At 41.4% G+C, this 20,808-nt stretch overlaps 1 protein-coding gene across 2 annotated transcripts in view; it reads right to left on the reverse strand.

The window, feature by feature from the left end:
* Positions 1 to 721: 721 nt before the first annotated feature.
* olfm2a (olfactomedin 2a) overlaps positions 722 to 20,808 on the reverse strand; it is a 68,346-nt gene continuing 48,259 nt past the window's right edge. For both annotated transcript variants that reach the window (XM_079564495.1, XM_079564494.1), the window contains exons 2-6: positions 18,499 to 18,648; positions 12,370 to 12,525; positions 9,610 to 9,829; positions 7,745 to 7,851; positions 722 to 1,568 (exon numbers count right to left, since the gene is read on the reverse strand). In XM_079564495.1, the coding sequence (XP_079420621.1) occupies positions 894 to 1,568; positions 7,745 to 7,851; positions 9,610 to 9,829; positions 12,370 to 12,525; positions 18,499 to 18,648 (1,308 nt within the window). In that variant the 3' untranslated portion in view covers positions 722 to 893. The remainder of the gene's footprint in view (positions 1,569 to 7,744; positions 7,852 to 9,609; positions 9,830 to 12,369; positions 12,526 to 18,498; positions 18,649 to 20,808) is intronic.

Genomic DNA, 20,808 nt, shown 5'->3' on the forward strand with positions numbered 1-20,808 from the left:
ACTTTATGTTTTAAAATCAACATTTAGCATTCAGTAGCATGACTGAAGACAGAAGCGGCAAATGATTTTCAGAACATGTTTCCATGTACAGGGTTAGACAGTTTTAATAGCACCACATGTACTTGCTAATTCTAATCATTCAAAATGCAATTTCGATCTGATAGCCAATATTTGTGCGGCCTTGCTGCCTTGCATGGAGGTAATAAAATGGATAATGTATGCAGCCTGCAGGCACCTCAGTTCGTTTCATATCGTGTTCAAAAGAAGTGTTCAAATTTCCCACAGTTGTACAACGCAAAACAGCATCCAACACATTATTCAATACAGTTTTGGAGCTTATAAAACAACCATTCATGTGTCTTGCTATAGCTTTGATTGTATTTGGTGCTTCTCCTGATTGAAAATTCACATTTGGTGCAATTTCTTAGTTCTGAAGTTGAAGGGAGAGGCATAATAAAAAAGGGAAAAAACAGTCTTCACACATCTGACTTTTAATAAGCCTGTTTTAGAAGTACATTTTAGTATAAAACACATTTCTCCAGTGTTTGCTTACTACCAAAATCACAGCGAGGATCCAACTGAGAAGCAGACAAAGAAATCCAAAGATTATATGGTAAAGACGGATATTTATTTTCTCACCACGGATAAAAAGAAGAACCATGCGGACTCATCACAGAAAGTAAAGCAAAAACAGTCCTTCTTTGTACTTTGTTGACGTTGCGTTCACAGTTTTTTTTTTTCTTCAGATTGTGGATAATAGCACTCTTTGTTTTGTTTTTTTATAGAAAATTCCAAGTATATGTCCTCCCCATACACCTACCCCACCATTCATTGAGTCCCGCCCCGAACAATGATCACAGTATTTTTTGTGAGTAAGTAATTTGGTGGTCCCCTCAGTCTCCAGAAGTCTTAATAACCTGGAACAGTGTCACGTTGTAGAGCACTTGGTGTCCATTATTCCAAGTGTACAGCACCCTCTCTCTGGGATTGTAGTCCATCATAGAAATGTGCGAGTACTGATTGTGAAAGGGGATATCCGTGTATTCATAAGTGGACGTGTTGGTGTAATAGGCAAAGTAGATTTTGGCCCCCGCGAGATGAGAGTTGGTGACGTACAGCGTGCCGCAAATCATGAAGGACTCCCCGGCACTCCTTTTGGGGAAGCCGGTGTCCCAAGTCTGCAGCACCTCCAGGCTTTGGGGCTCCATGCGGCTGACGATGATGTTCCCCGCGTTGGGAATAGTGGTGTACACGGCCCAGAGTCCGTTCTCGTCTGCCATCAGGTCGATATCCGAGGAGCCGCCCCACGAGTACGGGAACGTGTTGTTGTAGCCCGCCCCGCTCAGGCTTCTCTGGACCAGCACACTACGGGAGCGGAAGTGGTACTTGATGATGATGTTGCTCTGGTACTTGTTGTAGTACAGGGAGCCGTTGAAGACCACGTGACCCGTGCCGGCCCAGGGGTGTGGCAGGAGGTGCTGCACGAAGTTCTGGCCCTTTATAAAGTCGTTCATGGTGCGGTACTCCAGCACACGCCGCCCTTTGAAGTAGCCATCCATGTACCAGACCTGTGAAGAGGGAAGATAGATTCATTTTAATAAAGAAAAGCACTCATACGAAAACGCTTGGATGAATAGCGTATGTGGCACTTTTAAAATCTCCGGACAAAAATTGCTGAAATGTTTTCCTTGATCGTTGTTAGTGATGGGGTTCACAGACTTAATTTTATGCCTTGACAACTTTCCTTTCAGCTGACAACGATGATGCCTGTGAAGCTGCTAATGCATTTGTGCTGACAGAAAAGATGCTGAACTTTGTAGAGGTTCTTGTTTCACAGCCCAGTAATTACAGAGATACTGTATTAGCCGCAAGCCAGGTCAAAGCATCTGCAATATGGCTTCAGGCAAAATCTTTCTAGAATTCTTACTTCCTCCTCCCCTTCAGTTTGCGTTCATGTGTGTCATATCAGTTTGGATATGATACACAGGAATGCAAACTGAGCCTTCAGATAAGCTCTTGACACTTTGACACTGGCTGGTAGAGACGCCAATGAAGCAATTAAAGTGATAGTCTGTAAGTTTGCAAAGGAGAGGATAGAGTGAAATTTGTTATTAAAGGCCTTCTTAGTTTGCAAAATGAGTAGTGCAGGAACAGAATGTTCAAAAGTAAACAATCAAGCTCCTCCCCCTTCTTCCCTGATTGGACCTGACAGGCCAGTTCACAGGAAAAGCTTGTCTCATTGGTCAAAGTGCTATCCTGCGGAGTCCTGATCAGTTGCTGAAATCTGCAAAGGGAGGGACTTTAGAAAAAACATTATTATTTAATATTACTTAGGTCACCTTAAATTTCAGACCCAGACGGTCAATTATACACAATCTATTAAATTTGTGACATTTTTAAACTTACAGACTATCACTTTAATGGAAAAAATGTATTGATTTTTAAAATATCCTTTTGAGAAGGGTGGGGTGGCTGATGGTTCCGCTGTTTCATGAAGTAAGATAACTACAGGATATTGGATGGAAGAGAGAGTGCATTTGTATGTGTGATTTGTCCAAGAGAGGTGACATGAATGGGAACAAGAACAGTCTTCCCGTTGAATTATTTCAGAAAAACACACTTATAAATAAAAGGGGATGTTGATTTGGCTTTTACAATGTTCAAAAGAACCTGTAGCTGCGACTTTCTTTTCAGACCTGACTTCGGTGTTATTGCAGCAGCAGCCAATGAGGCAATAATTGTGTTACGAGAAACACAACTCAATCTTGTGTTCCCATTTCCAAAATGACTTTACACAGCAAAAAAACATTTGCGCCATTAGAACTTTAAACCACCAAACACCAAATGCAAAGAATAAAACATTCAGACGTGGCTTTTGTCGTGGTTTAGTTTTTCACTGTTCACTAACTTTTGATTAACTCACATAAAGACTTGAAAACTTTCAGATAGTTTGATAATTTTTGAGAAAACTCCACAACTCCACAGAAAATTCAGCAATGTGTGTTGGAGCAAGGCTTTGGTGCGATACATTCATTTTGCTGCGGTATTGTGCTATTGCAGTAACAATAAAGTAGCGTCAGTTGTGCCGCCCTGTGATCAACAACACCTCACACTTGAGCGTAGAAGTATCATTGCGTTGCGTCACCCGTGGCAACGCCTGCGGCCAAGCAAGCTCATTGTGTATATGCTGTATAGGCACACACTATATGCTATAGTGTTTGCCATTGTGCGGTGCCAAATGCCTCTCCGTGTGTGCTGCAATATTGATCTCTGCTGAATGTGGGAGTGAAGACATTGCATGAGCTGTGCAGTCAACCACCGCCTGTGCTCTCTGGCCTTTCCAGTCCACAGTTACACAAAATCAATCCATTTAGCAGCTCTATCTTTTTCCTCAAGCACTCTCAACGGATTGCTCCTCTGACATGGACCTCTCTCTCCGCCAGCGCTTCCTATATCCTTCCCTCAATGCAACTGGCCACTCACAGTTCAGCTCCAATTGATTTAATTTAACCACACTTGGCAAAGATATTTATTTTGTGCTTAACATATCAAGCAGGGCATTACCGAGGCGTAATCCTCATTGAACTATTGCAGCACCGGTGATTTTCCCACTTCTCCTTTTTGCTACAACTGCACTCCACCTGATGATGTCATTAGGTGTGTGTGTGTGTGTGTGTTTTCAAATCAGACACATTCACTGGACACTTGCACCCTATGTCTTGCGCGCACATACCTGCTGTGTCAGTGCTTGCCACTTAGAAATATAAGAGGCCGACTTTATTTATCACACTGTGAGTTAAACACTGCCCGGCCGCTCTGGCTTACAGTGTGGGGCTGTGTACGCCGCAGAAATGTAATCAAAACCCACCCCTTGAACGTGTTAAATTTCATGTCTGTACAGTTTGTAGGAGAAAAAAGCTTGGGGAGCGACCACCGTTGCACACAACATCGGCATTCACCATGGGTGTCTCTCCAGCCCACGACCAGCACACTTATTGCATTAAGTCAGAAGCTGACGATTTCACTGTCCGCCCACTGTCACAGCCAAAGTCTAGTCTACAGCCTGCCTTTAGAAACACAAGATCAGGCCCAAAATGTTCATTTCAATGTGAAACGCCTCCAGTATGAATATTTTTTTTGCAAATAACTGGCAACTTAAGTTTTAGTTTTATCTCTGTGTGTCTGCGTGTCTGCATGAGGATGAGTTGAGGCGTTTGTTTTCTACTACAGAGTAAGAAAAACATGACCAGTGCATAATGCATAATATTGAACGTTTTAACCTTTTCAATCCTTTGTTACAAATATTCCAATTAAAGCAGTACTAAGTAACTCTTCCCCCTAGAGGCCATAAGCGCAACTGCAGGTGTAGTAGCAAGTTACGATTTTTTAATTTATTAATTGTCTTGGAGAGTAAATACGACGCTGACAGGAAAGGTGAAGGGGGAGAGGGTTACTGTGCATCCAATTATACAACAGAAATATTTTTTTTCACTCAAACTTGGCTGTAAATACTGTTTAAAGTGACGTTAGCCCGCAGTTAGCTTTGCCCGTTAGCATGTTAGCTTCTTCTTCGTGATTACATTAGTGTGTATTGGCTTTCTCCGGACCGGTGGCAGTCAAGTTGCAAACATGGTTTTCTGGCCAGAGACACCAGGGGAAGATGAAAGACCCTCCAATCATCCCATAAACACTTGTACTACCCCCACAGGGACTACGAAACGGATTTATTATAGTAAATAAGTTACTTAGTACTGCTTTAAGATGTATTGTTGCCAAGTACAAGAGAAGCCATTACCCTATGTATAAGCTCAGTTGTCAAGAAATTGAATGGCAAAATATCAGTTCCAACACCTTAAAGGTCCTATAATGTTTTCTTCAAGGTTTTGATGTAGAATTTGTATTTCACTTTTACACAACTTTGTGTATAATTTCGGTATAATAATCGGTATAATTTATGCAAAACAAACAAAACTAATGCAGCTCTAATTTCTGTTCTCAAAAAACACCTGGATTATACCTGTGAACAGTGAGGGAATTGAAGCCTTTTAAAGCAGTACTAAGTAACTCTTGCCCCTAGAGGCCTTAATTGTCTTGGAGAGTAAATACTACGCTGACAGAAGTGGCGAAGGGAGAGAGGGATATTGTACATCCAATTATACAATGGAAATATTTTTTTTCACTCAAACTTGGCTGACGTTAGCCCGCAGTTAGCTTTGCCCGTTAGCATGTTAGCTTCTTCTTCGTGATTCCATTAGTGTGTACTGGTTGCTCCGGTCCGGTGGCAGTCAAGTTGCAAACATGGTTTTCTGGCCAGAGACACCAGGGGGAGATGAAAGACCCTCCAATCATCCCATAAACACTTGTATTACCCCCACAGGGACTACGAAAAGGATTTATTGAGGTAAACACGTTACTTAGTACTGCTTTAAATAAAGATCAAACCGATGTGACCAGCTGTCAGCCAAAAGCAAATAAAACTTTGGATGCAATTGAGATTTCAAATCTATATATTCTGAACCAGTCCTGTGGAGGTGTTGGCCTTTAAAACAGAGGAAAAACACTTTATGACATCAGCAGGTGGAGGGCAAGCATTTTGAGCTGTTTTGTGTTGGACAATTGCTTCCTGCAAACCGTTTCATTTTGTTCTTCATTTTCTCCATAATAGCCCCTTCATTTTTGGAATTGGGTTTTAATTGCCCTGGAAGCCTTTGTGCTGTGCGAAGTGGCTTGAAGAGTGTGAAATATAGTGTACAGAAAGGGGAGATTATGAAGCATTAGACATTGTTTCTCCTCTGCCTCCCAAAAGAGTCCCCGACGCTGAACTGTGCTGTGGGAATTACGCCAGGCCCCATTTGGAGGACATTGAGATAAAGCGCTTTTCTTATGCTTCTTAGCTTCCTCACGCTGATGTTTCCCCAAATACAATTATATCATGATCGGTGTGGGGCGTTGATGGCACTATTGCTGATGCATCATGGGATAAATGCAATAATTGATTGATGTAACGAGCCTAAAGTCAAGTAATTTAATTTAATCAAGCGCAGAGTTGTATGACCTTTTATGTCATGCAATATCTATTATCTGGCGTGATTTAGGAGGCAGCAGTTTTCCCCCCTACCCATCGGTCGTTTTTTTCTAAAGCTGCATAATAAAGCAGATTCATCACTACTGACACTGTTTTTAATCAAGTGAAAGTTAATTTATTGCAACAATGTTTTCCCTCAAGGTTCTCCATGTGACAAAATTATATACGTATTTGCTTTAGAGCTGCTTTAATCCTGGAGTAATATGGGCAGAAAAGTTGTCACTAAGTTTAGGTCCGCAGCTAAACTTGCTGACCTAAACTTAGTGGTCAGTGGCCTATTGGTATAAACTAGTCCTAGTCCGAGTGTAGACCAATTGGTCAGAAAAGCACTGCTTTGGGTCCTGGTGGCGGGTGCTGACATTGCTGCGATACTACCCCCTAGTGGCCAGGGGTGACTCCAGAAAGCTGTAACATAGAATCCAATGGGGACTTTGCATGTGTCTAAAACAACTTAAAAGCCTAGCTCCAAAATCTTTTTTGTTTCTAAAAATAGTGTTTCCTATTGTGACTTTACCGATGGAAAGATCATGTTTTTAACCATGCTGGTTTTGATTGACAGGCCCTGGAGAACTGTGGGGGCTTGTTGTTGCTCTGTCTGCCAGAGTTTCTCGCCTTTTGCCCATTTTAGGAAGGGGGAGGAGGAGACTGATCTACCATCGTGGATTCTCTTTCGTGTTTTTAATGTAAATGGGGAGGAGTCTTGCATCCTTCAACCAGTGCCTCAGGGTAAAATTTGACTCAACCAGAGTCCAATGCGCCTTCTTATTTACCCTGTTTGATATTGTCCTTCTTTAGTACAGTCATGATTTAGTCCTTGTTTTGATCCTCACTTTTTAAGTCCTGCTTCAGCCCAACTTACATACTTATTCCACCCTCAGCATAAACGGGAATCTCTATATCAATTCCTCCATTCTGTGCACAACCATATGTCATCTGTAATCAGCCGCAGCCGCCACTAAATCATGTGCGTCCGGTCCATCTCTCAGCGCACTCCTTGGTAATTACCTCAGTGATTTAGAAAACTTTAGCCCAAACAGCTCTTCATTTGTGTGTTTGATAATAAAGTGATTAATCAGAGCCGACCGGCGGTGACAGAGGGAGACGGGGATGAGCGAGCGAAACGGATGCCATCCATCATTGACTCAGCTCCGCGTTCCCACCTCTGGTCTGTCTCTCCTGGTTCTAAGGCTCTTGTAGGAGTCTCCAGTCAGGAAACGCATTCAGAAGGAACATGACAACCGTGCAATGAGGGAAGTACATCACCTGCTCAGATGACGGAGTTGGACTATACTCTCAACAATGACTTTTTATACATTTTTTGTACCGCACCATACTTCTCTCTGTCTAAATTGACTGTATAATCTCTCTCTTGACAGTATTTGCTTTGAGTACTATTTGTGTTTGTGTACAGGAGTTTTTTTTCCATCATAGACAAAGTTTCTGAAGCTGTCAGCTGTACTTCTTCTGTTTGGGTGTTGGATTTTTCACTTGGCATTTGTATTATAGTTTTTATATTTTGGAAAAACCTCGCTTGAAAACGCATGTCTGTAACCAAAAGGATTTAATCTTATGAATAAATAAAGCGATTGTGATTCTGACAGCATTGCGAACGAAATGTGAACGGATTAAAAAGTGAGTTTGGCAGACACAAAGACTTACTCTGTTGTCTGAGCTGGGGATCATGGTATCCGTCATCCAGGAGCCAAACCTTGACCCCGAGGCCCGCACCGTGATGGGATTACTGACTCCGGTGAGCTTTCCACACCCTGCGCATCAACAACAGCAGCAGTGACATTTAAGTTATTGAAAGCATGTCCATGAAAAAAAAAAAAAAAGATTTGTCACATTATCACATTCACAATACAAGGAATACATCGCAGATAAAATATTCAAGAGTGCTTAGTATCTCAAGGGCTTAAGCAACTTTTTAGAGGAAAAGTCATAAAGGACCACAGTTGGATTCTTACAAAATTAAGTTCTAAAATATTCATCAACAAAGACTCTGGAGCACTTGTAAAAGTTCACTCATAGTTTTGTGTATTGTAGAATAATAGGGCCTATCTCATTGGAGAGAGTTGCAGAGATGTTGCGGTGACTGCCGTGGGGTGACTGACAGTCTCTACAGCGTCTCTGCAACGGCCTATCTCAGTGGCCTGGAGACTAGAGTCGCCGCTAGTCACGGAGATGTCCCCTGGCAATAAGGCAAGTCTCCGGATAGTCTCGGTGAAAACAAACAGATTCTATTTCAGCAGAGTCTCCGCATAGACTCCAAGTGGAGGTATACGCGGTCTCAAGCAGGTGTGACCATGTTGCGGTTTGTTGTCCTCAACCTCTGAGACGTTTCTGTGGCGTCCCTGCAATGTCTCCGAGACATGTTGGACACCAAGGAGATCTCATTCGCGACAACTGCTTGAGACCGTGAAGACCTGTCAGAGACCTTGCTGAGGCCTCTCTTGAACGTGATCGAACCAATCAAACACAATGACTTATGCTTTGTGTTTACGTCCTCAGCCATGATTGTAGTCCAGTCGAGTAAATGCTCCGGTGTAAGCCCTCTGAGCAACTTCTTGCTGTGGCTTGAAGTCCAGATCATTTACAACAAAAGAAAGGGCACTGGTAAAAGATTGTTGTGTTGTGGCCGCCATCTTCATTGTTTTGGTTACGGCCCTGAGGAGCACTGGTTGATGGGAAATAGGAGACCATGCAGAGACCATGCAGAGACCACATGGAGTCTCCGTTGAAATCAAACCTGTTAGTTTTCACAGAGACTACTTACTGGAAACTTGCCTTATCTTCAGGGGATGTCTCGGAGACATCTCTGTGACCAGCGGCAACTCGAGTCTCCAGCTAGTGGGATTGGCCCTTAAGTTAAATATGCAGCCAAAATTGCCCCGGGGTAGACTGACGGAAGCGAGGCTGACAGTCTGTGCCATCTGCTCTTCCAGCCATCACCAGCCACTCACTCACACACCATTCACCTAGGCTAGTTGCAATTCCCACTCAGTTTCCCATCCAGGTACCAACCCTCCTTTGCTTCTTAGATCTGACCGGGTTGGGCATTCTCAACATTCTGGTTTGGTCTCATGGCTTATGGACAAAGTGCTTTCATTTTATTGTCATTTTCCCCTTACAGTTAATTACATTCTTGCCCACTCTACTCTCTTTCATTAAAAATACACTTTGAAAAATATGTCACAATTAAACCGAATTAAGACAACGCACATAAAAGCGGTATTGTCAATTTTGTCAATTTACCCTCAAATTTCACCACATCTTTCTTGATCCACTCTTTCGTAGAAATCCACATTAAAATGTGTATCTTCACGCTTGACGGGACACTGCCTTTTACAGCTGTGCTTTGACGGATATTGCGAGGATTGGCCCTGACTTGATTCACACGAGCCCAAGAAGTGTTGAGAATGCGTGTGCCTAAGATTACCATTTCCTGTGGGGGAGTTAGTCGAGGTGGATTACCGCTCAGAGGAGGAATAGTCCGGACTGGTTATGACAGCGGCGCACTGTACCTAGTTTCTGCATGCAGGAGTGTAGCCGGGTCTCCAGCAGCAGGACCCTCTGACGCAGTTCTTCATAATCGTAGGCGCCCATCTCCTCCTGGATGGCCATTAGCACCAGAGATAGATTCCTCACTTCCTCTCGGAGTTTGAGGATCATTTTGGCATCGGTTTTGTACTGTTCCAGAACGGGCAACAGGGGGAGCAGCTGGGTCACCTTGTCTTTCAACTCCTGAAGAAAATAGAAAGTGGTCAGAATTAGGAGTGGGAGATATTGACAAAAATGTAAATCTCAATATTTTTTTTCAATATCTCCATATCGACATTCAGATATTTTTGCAATCCGTCAAAGACCTGCAACCTGGCAAAGAAGGTCCAGTTGGTCTTTTGACTTGCTGCATCTGACCTTATTTACTGTATAAAATTACTAGTACATAAAGATATGAGACATTATTGATTTGAACATGAACCAAGTTAGTGTACTGAATATTTATTGAGGCATTATGGGCAAAAAGATTTTTCTAGAAGTTAAAAGAAGCCCTGTTCTGAGGCTATTCTGGTGGATTTCTTGGGAAAATGTATTCCATCTTTTGGACTCATCATTATCCCACGCAATTTTCTAATGTCACAAAGCTTGCCACTTGAGGTCGCCACAGACATTTAAAGGGACTATACAGAGTTTAAAAATGTCAAAATTATGTATTTTCCTCTCCCGACATGTTCCAGCAATGTCCTAATGTGTAGAATGAGCTCAGACCTGTTCACCACAACTGCCTCTAAAATCCTACACTGTCACTGAAAAAGGTGTTATTTCGGGTTTGAAGAGCCGACATGCACAAGCTTAATATAGAAGCTGCAGCTACACATAAGACCTGAGGTGGCAGTAGTGAGTGTAAAATGTCAACTTGCATCTAGCCCCTTTAAGAAAAACCTTTTAACTTCCGACTTCAGTTTTCCACAAACGCTGCATATTTTGCCTTTTCTAGCAGCTATTTTATCAATCGTACAAAGGCTTTACTCTTTGCGTTTTTGTATTGTTGCTTCAACCTAAGAAACGTCATAACACACAGGGATAGTTGTATTGCAAATAAGTAGCAGCTTACGCTCGTGCAATTGAGGAACAATCGTGATTTGGTACAAATTATTATATATTTTTTTTTAAATCACTACATATAATGGTTTAGAAGGTTATAATTTTGCATATCATCCAGACAACAATTTGGATATTATTGTCTAAACAATATATCTCCCACCTCTAGTCAGAATATAGACAGAGTAAGCTTGATTTGATCAATTTATTTTGTCAGCGCTCACAAGACATGGAACGGATTTAGCTCCTGTATAGGGCTGGACAATTAATCCGATCAAAATCAGAGAGAGAGAAAGAGCAATATCCTTAGTATGTTTCCTGTCACAATGGACATGTATTCTTACATGTAAAACTATACTATATTGTAGATTAGACCTTATATCTTATCTCAAATGTTAATACATGACTGAATCTGAAGCAAAAATTACAAAGCTATTTTTATTAATACCCAGACTTTCCTGACTGTAATAACAACACTATTAGTTTGACAGTGTGACCTGGTTACGCTCTGTTTTGGTACAGTATTTTTTGCAGCCGCGAGGTTCGGGTCTATTTTTATTTGTGAAAGTTTGTTACAGAACAGAGCTCAGAGTCAACTCCATGACTCATCTCGTGGTTAGGAGTAAAAAGGCCGCTGCATCCTGGGGCTCAGGCAGCACAGAGCCTCGGGTCTGCTTAGGAGACAAGGAGCTCCGCAGAGAAATAGGTGTATCAATAAAGTGTGCCGGCCACAGCGGGGCGGTTTCCTCCTTGTTAGGGTTTATCGTAAATCTGGTGACGGAGCAGCTCTCAGGCCCACGGCGCCACATCATAAATCTCATTTTCCCCTTTTCAAGCCACAAAAATTCGGTCTCGTTAATCTCCCACGCTCCGCCATCGGCAACTTTGAGCCGCACGTATTCATCAACCAACCTGCGCCGGTCGAATCCCGCCATTGTAAAAATAGAAGCTTTTAATATGCCGCCTTATTGGATTGTGGAGATTTGCATTCAAACTGTAAGTAATGCAGTGTGGATAATTTAGACGGCGGCTAAGACAGATGCCTTCAGTAAGTTCATAAGCATCTTTATTACGTTTACAGGGAATAGGATTACTCTGATGGAATATTTGGAGGCAGAGCGCAGTCACTCATATCCCAACACCGAAGGACTATCATCATCTATCAAGGCACTTTTAATCAAACTGTTAAATGCACAATCTAATATCTGGAAGAGAAATAGGCCAAGAGCTGGACAAGGAGACAAAATGTCGCTCTGATAATGGCAGCGGAGTGTGAGCTTGTAGAAAGATAAGAGTAAAGGCACTGTGGCTTTTATACAGCAATGGACCGCACAATGTTAAGTTGGGGAGCGCCTTTAACGCAGAAGACCGAGCAGGATGTAAAGACAAGCCGTTTAATAATTCAGCAGCGTGTGAATTTGTTTAAATTTCTGCTGTGTCGGGCTCAGTGACTCAGAGAGAGTTTGAGAATTGAATTGGTGTGTGGCAGTGCTTATGCAGCAGTCCGCCGAGAGCCCGCAGAGTTTTATTGTCTATGAAGAGCAAAAGAGATAGCAATCCATCTGCCAAAGTTTGTGTGCACTCACAATGAAACAGTGCGTTCATTCACTTCGAGACAATAACGCATACAGAGATACATATAGGCCCCGAGCTGGGGGGGGGGGCGGGGGGGCGGCAATTACCTGAAAGCCCTTTGGATTGACGCTGCGCGGGTTATCGGAGGCCACCTTAAGCTTCCCATCCACCACCTTCATGAGGCTCTCAGTGTTTCTTACGTACTGCAGGTCTCGGTACGTCCGCAAATCCAGCACCTCCATGGACTGACTGATGTTCTGCACCTGTTCAACACATAAAAAGAGTAACAAATAAATCCATGTCCTAGTGCAATAGGGTGTGCTACTGCAGGTCCTTCATCCCCACTGCTGTCAGACTGTACAACACTTCTGTAAAGCAACTTGAGTGCAATGACTTCTAGGCAAAACCATGTGCAATAACCTCTGTATCAGAGCCACTGACACCTGCACTATGACGGAAAACTTAATTAAAAATACCAATGTTGACATTTTGATAGTTCGATATTTTATATTCTGTTGAGGCCAACCCATGGGTTTTTCTAAAGCTGATGCTGATAATTTGGAATTTTATTTTTGACCAGTATTTTTGACTGATATCTTTGGCTGTTTTTTCCAAATGTCTGGTCTATAATCCTGTAAAAACAAATACTTGGCCGCTCCAAGACTGGACGATTTAATTGTATTGCTTTAGGGGAGCCGATCATAGTTTCTGTCCCAGCTTTGATTAGTTGTCGTTAGCATTAGCATACTGTTACTAGCCGCGGCATTTTGCATGGCGATTTATAAATACAATCGTTGAGGTTAAAACCAACTCAGTGATTGAATTCTCCAGATTCTGAACTTCAAAATGACATGCAGCATGTCCATATTGACGGAGGTTTAGTGAAATTTGTAACTCGAAGCAAACCAATTTTCATTACGATGTTTAGTCTAGGGAATTGTGAGAGGACTCGTTTTAAAGCCCTGACTTTGCTCTTTCCAATGCACTCATTTTGGGTCCCGGAAATATCGCCTTTTTTTGGCGCTAGATCAACCGATAGTCGATATGGCAAAATCCCCAAATATCGGCCTCTAATACTCTGCTCTAATTTGTATCACTTATATATATACATTATTATTTTTTGCCCTTTTAAAGTTTTTATATTCATTATAAGACACCTCTAGTTAGTATTACTTGATTGCACATTTTCCGATCTATCTATTTGCACCCCTTGCGTGTTCTTGAGAGCTGATGTAGCAGGTGAATTTCTTTGTTGTGAGATCAATAAAGTCCTATCTTATCTCTTATCTTGCAGTAGGGCAGCCCTCACCAGTTTAAACTCTGAACAGGCCACACATTATGTCTATAAATCAGACCAAATCCAAATCATCTTGCTGTATTAATTAAACCACATGTTGAATTTAAATTACGTTAAGATAGTAACCAATTTCCTTTGACACTACTGTATAGACCAGTCGTCTCAGTCTCAGTCATTTGACTTTTGGTTGGCAATCAGCTGTTTGGAACTGTGCCTATTTAATTATAAATTAAAATGGAACCTCACATGAATGCACAAATCTAATAATAACAACTCTGTAGTGGTGGGGAGAGGTCCAAACAGCTGATTTGCCGACCAAAAAGACAGAGCCTGAGAATGGTCTATTGGACGATATTGCGGTTGGTGATCGATACACAGTACATTTTTATTGATTGCCAACAAGAAAATATAGTATTTAGACAAGTCATTTATTTTTTTGGTGTCTAACCGTGATTCACTGGCAAAGCTGTGCACATTCTCAAGATGTACATATGATTACATCCGCAAGAAGAATCAGGAGGGATTTTGAGAGATACAAATGAGTTTTGGAAGCAGCTAACAGTTTATGCCCAATTACCTCTGACTTTCATGGCGGAAATGGGTTGTGCAGCTTTAAGATTAGATTGCACAGAATGAGGGGGGTCTGTGTTCACTGTCCTTCAGGGGCTGGGGAGTCTGTAAATGCAGGTGGAAGCAGAGGGTGGGTTTCAGCACTGAGACTTTGCAGTAGGTGCTGTGAGCTTTGTAGGTGGGACAGGTGTAGTAGTGTCTTTCTCCAATGTTTTATGACCATAGGATTAGGAATACCCCGTAGATAACTATTGTCGGAGATGGCCAGACTCCTGTCAAAGTAATACAGCCAACTACAGTATTATCTCAAGTTAGTACAATAATAGCAATCGGCAGAATGACACCAAAGCGGTCTCTATTGATTCAGTTGGCTGGATATCATGAACAGTTGGTTGAATTTCTGAGTTACAAGATGGGTCGTCGAATAGCTGACTAAGGCTTTCTTCATTGATAGACCTATGCTTCGAGGGCTATGTTTTCCCATTACCGAACATACATTATCTAATGCATATCAGCAGTTCTTGTGGTTGTTTTTCAAAGCCAGAGTACACAGCAATTTATCCTGGAATGTCCCTACATAATTCTATTTGCACTGTATAACATTACATAATTATCAATAATTAAGATACTATTAAAGGAGTTGGAAAATTCTCAACATTTTATTTCCTTCGGGGGGTGACAGTTGCACATAATTATTCCCAAGTTAATATTTACAACTTGCAAATGAAGTCCGTTTGATAAAGTATTTTGCGATGCCAAATAGCCCACGTTGCCCTGAAGTCAGTAGCTTTTCCACTGTTAATTTTTACTAAGTATGTTGCTTGCTCATTGCTGTGCAGCCCACTCTGTTGCTGCATAACAAGCCTACTGTTCCGTCCGCCCCCTCATCGCCTGCACGCTGCACCCAATTCATCCCGACACAGACGAGCGGTGCTGGGCGCTCCTGTAGACCTCTAGGTGTGTCTGCCTACCCAAAAGAGGCAGCCCACATTACCAATACAAAACGATAAAAGAAAAACATTCGAAAGTTGTGGATTGAAACATAGCAAAAACATGAAGTGTGGCAAAGAGTGGCATCTTTCTGAGGTCACGCTTTGGCATGAAGTTTGTTTTGCACCAAATGCCTGTTCGCTCTGTGACAGCCCCCTCACAGATACTTTGCATTCAGCCTACTGTTCCTCCTCTCAGCTCGTCTCCCACGACTCAGACGCCGACCAGGGAATGTTTGATCTCTGTAAACATTTGCTTCGACAATTGAAAGTCATATGGCAGGAGTCCATAGGAGAAGCAGATAAATAGAGAGGGCATATGTGACCAGAAGCACTCAGTGATCAAAGAAACACCCGCTATTGCGCTGACCGTATGTCTCCCTGAGGACATGGGTCTGTACCTGGATGAGTAAATGCTCTACTTGTATTATATTTTTCATTCATTCACTAACTGAGAATTTGTTGCAGTCATGACTAGCCTCTCTACATAATATCTATCTTATCCTATCTGTCTGTCTATCTATCTATCTATCTATCTATCTATCTATCTATCTATCTATCTATCTATCTATCTATCTATCTATCTATCTATCTATCTATCTATCTATCTATCTATCTATCTATCTATCTATCTATCTATCTATCTATCTATCTATCTATCTATCTATCTATCTATCTATCTATCTATCTATCTATCTATCTATAATATCAATCTCTTGACCTGGACTCAATTTGATACCAATCCATGTGTGAACCGGAACCCCCTTAAAGGAACAGGCCACCGTTTTTCCATACTGAGATGTTCTTACCTGAGCTTACACAAGCATTTAGCCTCTCCCAGCATATTCCTATGGACCCGAACAGGGGTGAAGTTAGAAGCGACCAAGCTCTTCCTATTTAAATACAGTTATGTGAGTAGTTACATGATCCAAGTATAGTCACACAAGGGGTACTGTATTGTAAAACCTTAGGAGCACTTTGACGTCCACGCAGTAATATCTTCACTCCTAAAGAATTCTGAAGATATTACTACACGGACAGGGAATACGTGGAAGAGCTTGGTCGCGTCTAACTTCACCCCAGTACTTACCGCGTAAAGACCAGACAGGTACGCATCAACTCGTCTAAGCTCAGTAAGAACAAATATCAGAAAAATGTTGGCCTGTTCCTTTATGATGAATCCTGGCATTGCACCCAGTGATCTGACCAAAGGAGGCAGTATTACTCGTGGATCATTTGTAAACTCACATTCATAGGTCAAAAGGGCCAGACCATCTGTTTCCATAGTGCATTGCTAGCACACCGTTGTCCTTCAAGTCAGCTTTATCTGGATAGCATTTTGTTTGGCTGTGCAGAAAGCACTCAGCGGTGGCTGTTTTACATTCTTTGAACAGGGTGGCTTTGACATTGTTAGTGTATCCTTGGCTCTTTGTATCCGGGGGAGCTTCACCGTGCATCCGAGCTCTTTAAAGAATAAGCATGCATTATTACAGTGGGTTCATTCGAGGATGTTCAGCTCGGATACTTAGGGATGGCATCTCGCATTCACTTGGGCGTGACTCAAGTGCAGCTGACCACAGGAGTTCTCATTAGGCTGGATTGAATGGAAGCACTCGCTCTGCGTCTTATAGGCCGTTTGTACAGTGGAGTGAAAGTCGTGCTAATAGATGAAATAATGAATGCGAAAAGATTACGATGTCGACAGTAATTTCCGCTATTAACAGTAGGAAAAAAGGGCAGTAATGTTTCAGCACTATTGCGTTATGGTTTTTTAAAAGTCATCCTAAACTTACCTAACCTTTTGAAGCAAGCGAAATATGTTGCTAAAAGTTTTCGCATCCAAAATACAAAGATAATGGTTGTTTTATCTGGTGATTGGTCCTTTAGTTCTGTAATGTCCTTCAGATGTTGATTTGTAACTTATGACTGAAGGATGGTAAGAATGTAGCGGAAGCAATTTCCCCCCTATTATCTTTAATAAGCATGTTTCATTGGTTACTCCATTTGTTATCAAAAGCCTATACTTCCATGCCAATATTGATGTCGCTGATGATTCTCAGTGCCCTTCCTGATTCTAATTTATGTGGGTTTGGGGCCTGCATAACTGGAACTGGCAAAACTGCAAATAGTTAATGTCTTTGTTGTGAAGACACAAAAGGAAGTGAGACAGACGGAGAGCGAATGTGTTTTATAGATTCCGGCGTCTCGTTGATTTATCTAAGTCCTGAAGGATCGGCTGCTTTTTAATTTACCACAGCTCTCCTCACTTTCACGTCTTGAGAATCTCACAACTCAAGAACGGAATCCGTCTCCACAGTTTCTCGGTGATAAAGCCTGTCGCCAAATGTTGTAATTTTAAACATGCTAAGCCTATAAGTTATGCATTAAACAGAGTGCCAGAAAATTACATTTACATACAAATCACAGTGGACTGGTAGCTTCGATTAATATGCAGCATGTTTCCAATTATGACATAGAGCGTTCGGACACTGTATATAACATACACTGAGGGCATGAAACTTTACTGAACATCCACTATGACATGCTATAGTAAAGATTAGCGAGTGTAATTTGTATGCACCCTGTCACCCCACACTGTTCAATGTATATAATTCTGACTTTTAGGTCACTTCAGGCTTCAATGTGTAGTCTCTGTTATCGCACTCGGGGGGGCATTTATGTCATTTATCAAGAAATAGCGAGTGCAAGCTGGAAAATACTTTATAGCTTTTTGTGAGCAGTTTGTACCTAATTTATGATTTGAAATATTAGATCGGGCGCATTTACTGCAGTTCAGCTCTACCCAAATCCAAAAGGTTACAGCCTATAGGCCAGTCTAACGCCTCATTTGAAAGCTAAAAACTGATTGTAACTTTTTTGTTGCATTGTTGCCGCGTTTTTGTTACATTTTTGAATAATTGTTGTGTTTTTGTCTGTTTTTTGTAGTTTTTTTGTTGCTTTCTTCTTCACTTTTTAGTCAAGCTTTTGTTGATTTTTTGTGTGTTTTTGTTAAAAAAAAATTGTTTCGTTGCTTTTGGTCACTTTTTTGTTGTATTTTTTTTGTATCCTCGTTTTCATTGCTATTTTGACGCTTTGTGAATAAGCTCTAAGATTTGAGTAAAGCCAAACTGGATCAAATATGCTCGGTTCATGTGGGGTTTAAAATCTGTAAATGAGAGAATGCTTTACAAATGGCTTCGCTGCTGACCCGCTTCTGCACAAGCTCCCCATTTGAGCTAACGCTGGGTAAACTGTGTGGCCTGTTCTCTTCGCGTGTTCATTGCTCAGCAGATGGCGGCGGATCTTAAGAGATGGAGGTTTGTGTTTTCATGTATGTCTGTGTGAGTCGTGTCTGCTGCGGTGTTTTGGGCAGCTGTCACCTTCTCCATGAGCTGCCGGAGCTGCTTGCTGCGTGGGTCTCTGTTACACATGTTCTGTGCCGGAGCCACCACAGTACAAATACACTTCCCATCTGCGTCCTGCGCCGAACTGTAGATCTGCCAGCCCTCCTCAGGACTCGGGTACAGGCCCTGCGAAAACAGACACAACAAAAAAAATGACATTACATACTTCTGTTAGACTTAAATTGCATATGATGCATTAGACACAATTTTTGCTAACTCGATTATGTTTAAGGTTTTGCTAAAGATTGTACCCAGTTTTCTTTAGTTTTGCCATTTTTGTGATGTTTATAGTTTCACTTCCTTATTGGACACCGACAGGAAGTGACATAGAAGAAGGAAAACAATTTTAAACAGTTGCCAGGCAACCATGTTAAATCAATGGGAAATGAGTGAGTCAAACTGCTATAGATACAGACGGCATTGCGTCATAGAAGGGGGCGTGGCCTTGCCGAGGGGGAAAACAGAATCTTTAGGGAAACTTTTTACCCTTTTTAACCAATTTTTGGCAAAATAAAAAATAATTTATCACATACAAGTAAAGTCAAGTCTTAATCGGGTCCATATGGATGTTTATTCACAGCAGATTGTTCAGTAGAAGCGAAAAACGGCAGTCGTAGCTATTGCTAGCTAGCGTTAACATTAGTACATGTAGCATCATGTTAGCATTCTCCGCTATTTATGTATTAATGGGCTTTTGCGCCACTTTGCTCCGCTCTATGTCTTTGTATCTTTATTTAGTAGAAAACTATATTCATAATTTAGCATTTGTTAAAGTATTTTTTGAATAATTAGAGAAAGTTTAGATTTTTCTCAAAAATGTTTTCCCCTTAACTGTTTTCAAACATGACCATATATGGGCGATTCCAGAGATGCTGTCTGTATAGATACAGTTAAGGGGGAAAACAATTTTGAAAAATGTAAACTTTCTCTAACTATTCAAAAACTTCTTTAGCAAATGCTGAATTATGAATATAGTTTTCTACTAAATAAAGATACAAAGACATGGAGAGGAGCAAAGTGGTTCAACAGCCCATAAATACATAAATAATGGAGAATGCTAACAGAAGGCTTCATGTTAGCATCGGGCTAATGCTAACGGTTAGCTAGCGCTAGCTACAACTGTCGTTTTTTCACTTCTACTGAACAATCTGCTGTGAGAAAATATCTATATGGGTCCAATTTACACTTGACTTTATTTATGTGTGATAAATAAGTTCATATTCCACCACAAAAAGGCTAAAAAGAGTGAAAAATTGTGTTTCCCAAAAGATTCTATTTTCCCCCTCAGCGAAGCCACGCCCCCTTCTATGACGAGATGCCGTCTGTATCAATCTATGTCACTTCCTGTCAGCAGCTTAAAAATTCAAATAAAAATAACTTTTCTGCCCAAAATTTCTTATTTCTTCTTATGCAACTGGTGAACTTGCAACTGATGTTATCCCTCTAAATATGTCATATTTCCACAAGAATTAAAACATGCACTTTAAATTTGTGATTTTTTCTTGAGTAAAACTTTGACACCTCCTGGCAGGTGGCATTAGTGTCTGGAGAAAAATATACATTTGTTAATATCCAGTCTCACCTTTTAAATATCGCTATGCCACAAGGGCAACTTCAACAGTGTCAAAACTTAAACAGACATGCCACTCATACCAAACACGCTCTTAATGCTCAGCTAGACACCGACATTGATATTGTTCCAACGTGTTATCAAAAGAAAGCCTTTGAAAGAGGACGTAATGTATTTATACAGAGTGTTTTTGCCGCCTGTTGTCAAAGCAAAGCAGCAACATCTCCATGGAGACGACCACTCTCATACGTTACGAGTCAGGTTTGTGAAGATGCAAAATCACAGAAAAGATGGCTATGTTTCTGTATGTGTGTGTTATTTTCACCAATAAAAACATGCATAATAATGTCAGGCAGTGAGCCTTTAAATGGAAGACTGAAAAAAAGGTCCACGAGTGCACAGCTTTGTATTGTGGTCTCCAGTTGCCATAACCAGAGAATTTCTCTGCTGTGAGATCAATAAAGTTCCATTTAATCTAATTTTATCTTTGATGATTGGGTGACAGGCAAAGGCAGCAGACTGGGATTGGCAGACGGCTGTAGACAAATGATAAAAGATGGGAAAATGTTTGCAAAAATAGCATTTATAGTTCAACGTTTGCTTCAGCTTCTCGTCACATGAGCAAAGTATTTTGTTCATTTTGTTGTTTATGCAACAATTTCGACGTGCATGTGGGTTGACACTATGTTGTCACTCTGTCAGCATGCATCAACTGC

The sequence above is a fragment of the Gobius niger genome (genome assembly GCF_951799975.1).
Source record: "Gobius niger genome assembly, chromosome: 10".
Lineage (NCBI taxonomy): Eukaryota > Metazoa > Chordata > Actinopteri > Gobiiformes > Gobiidae > Gobius > Gobius niger.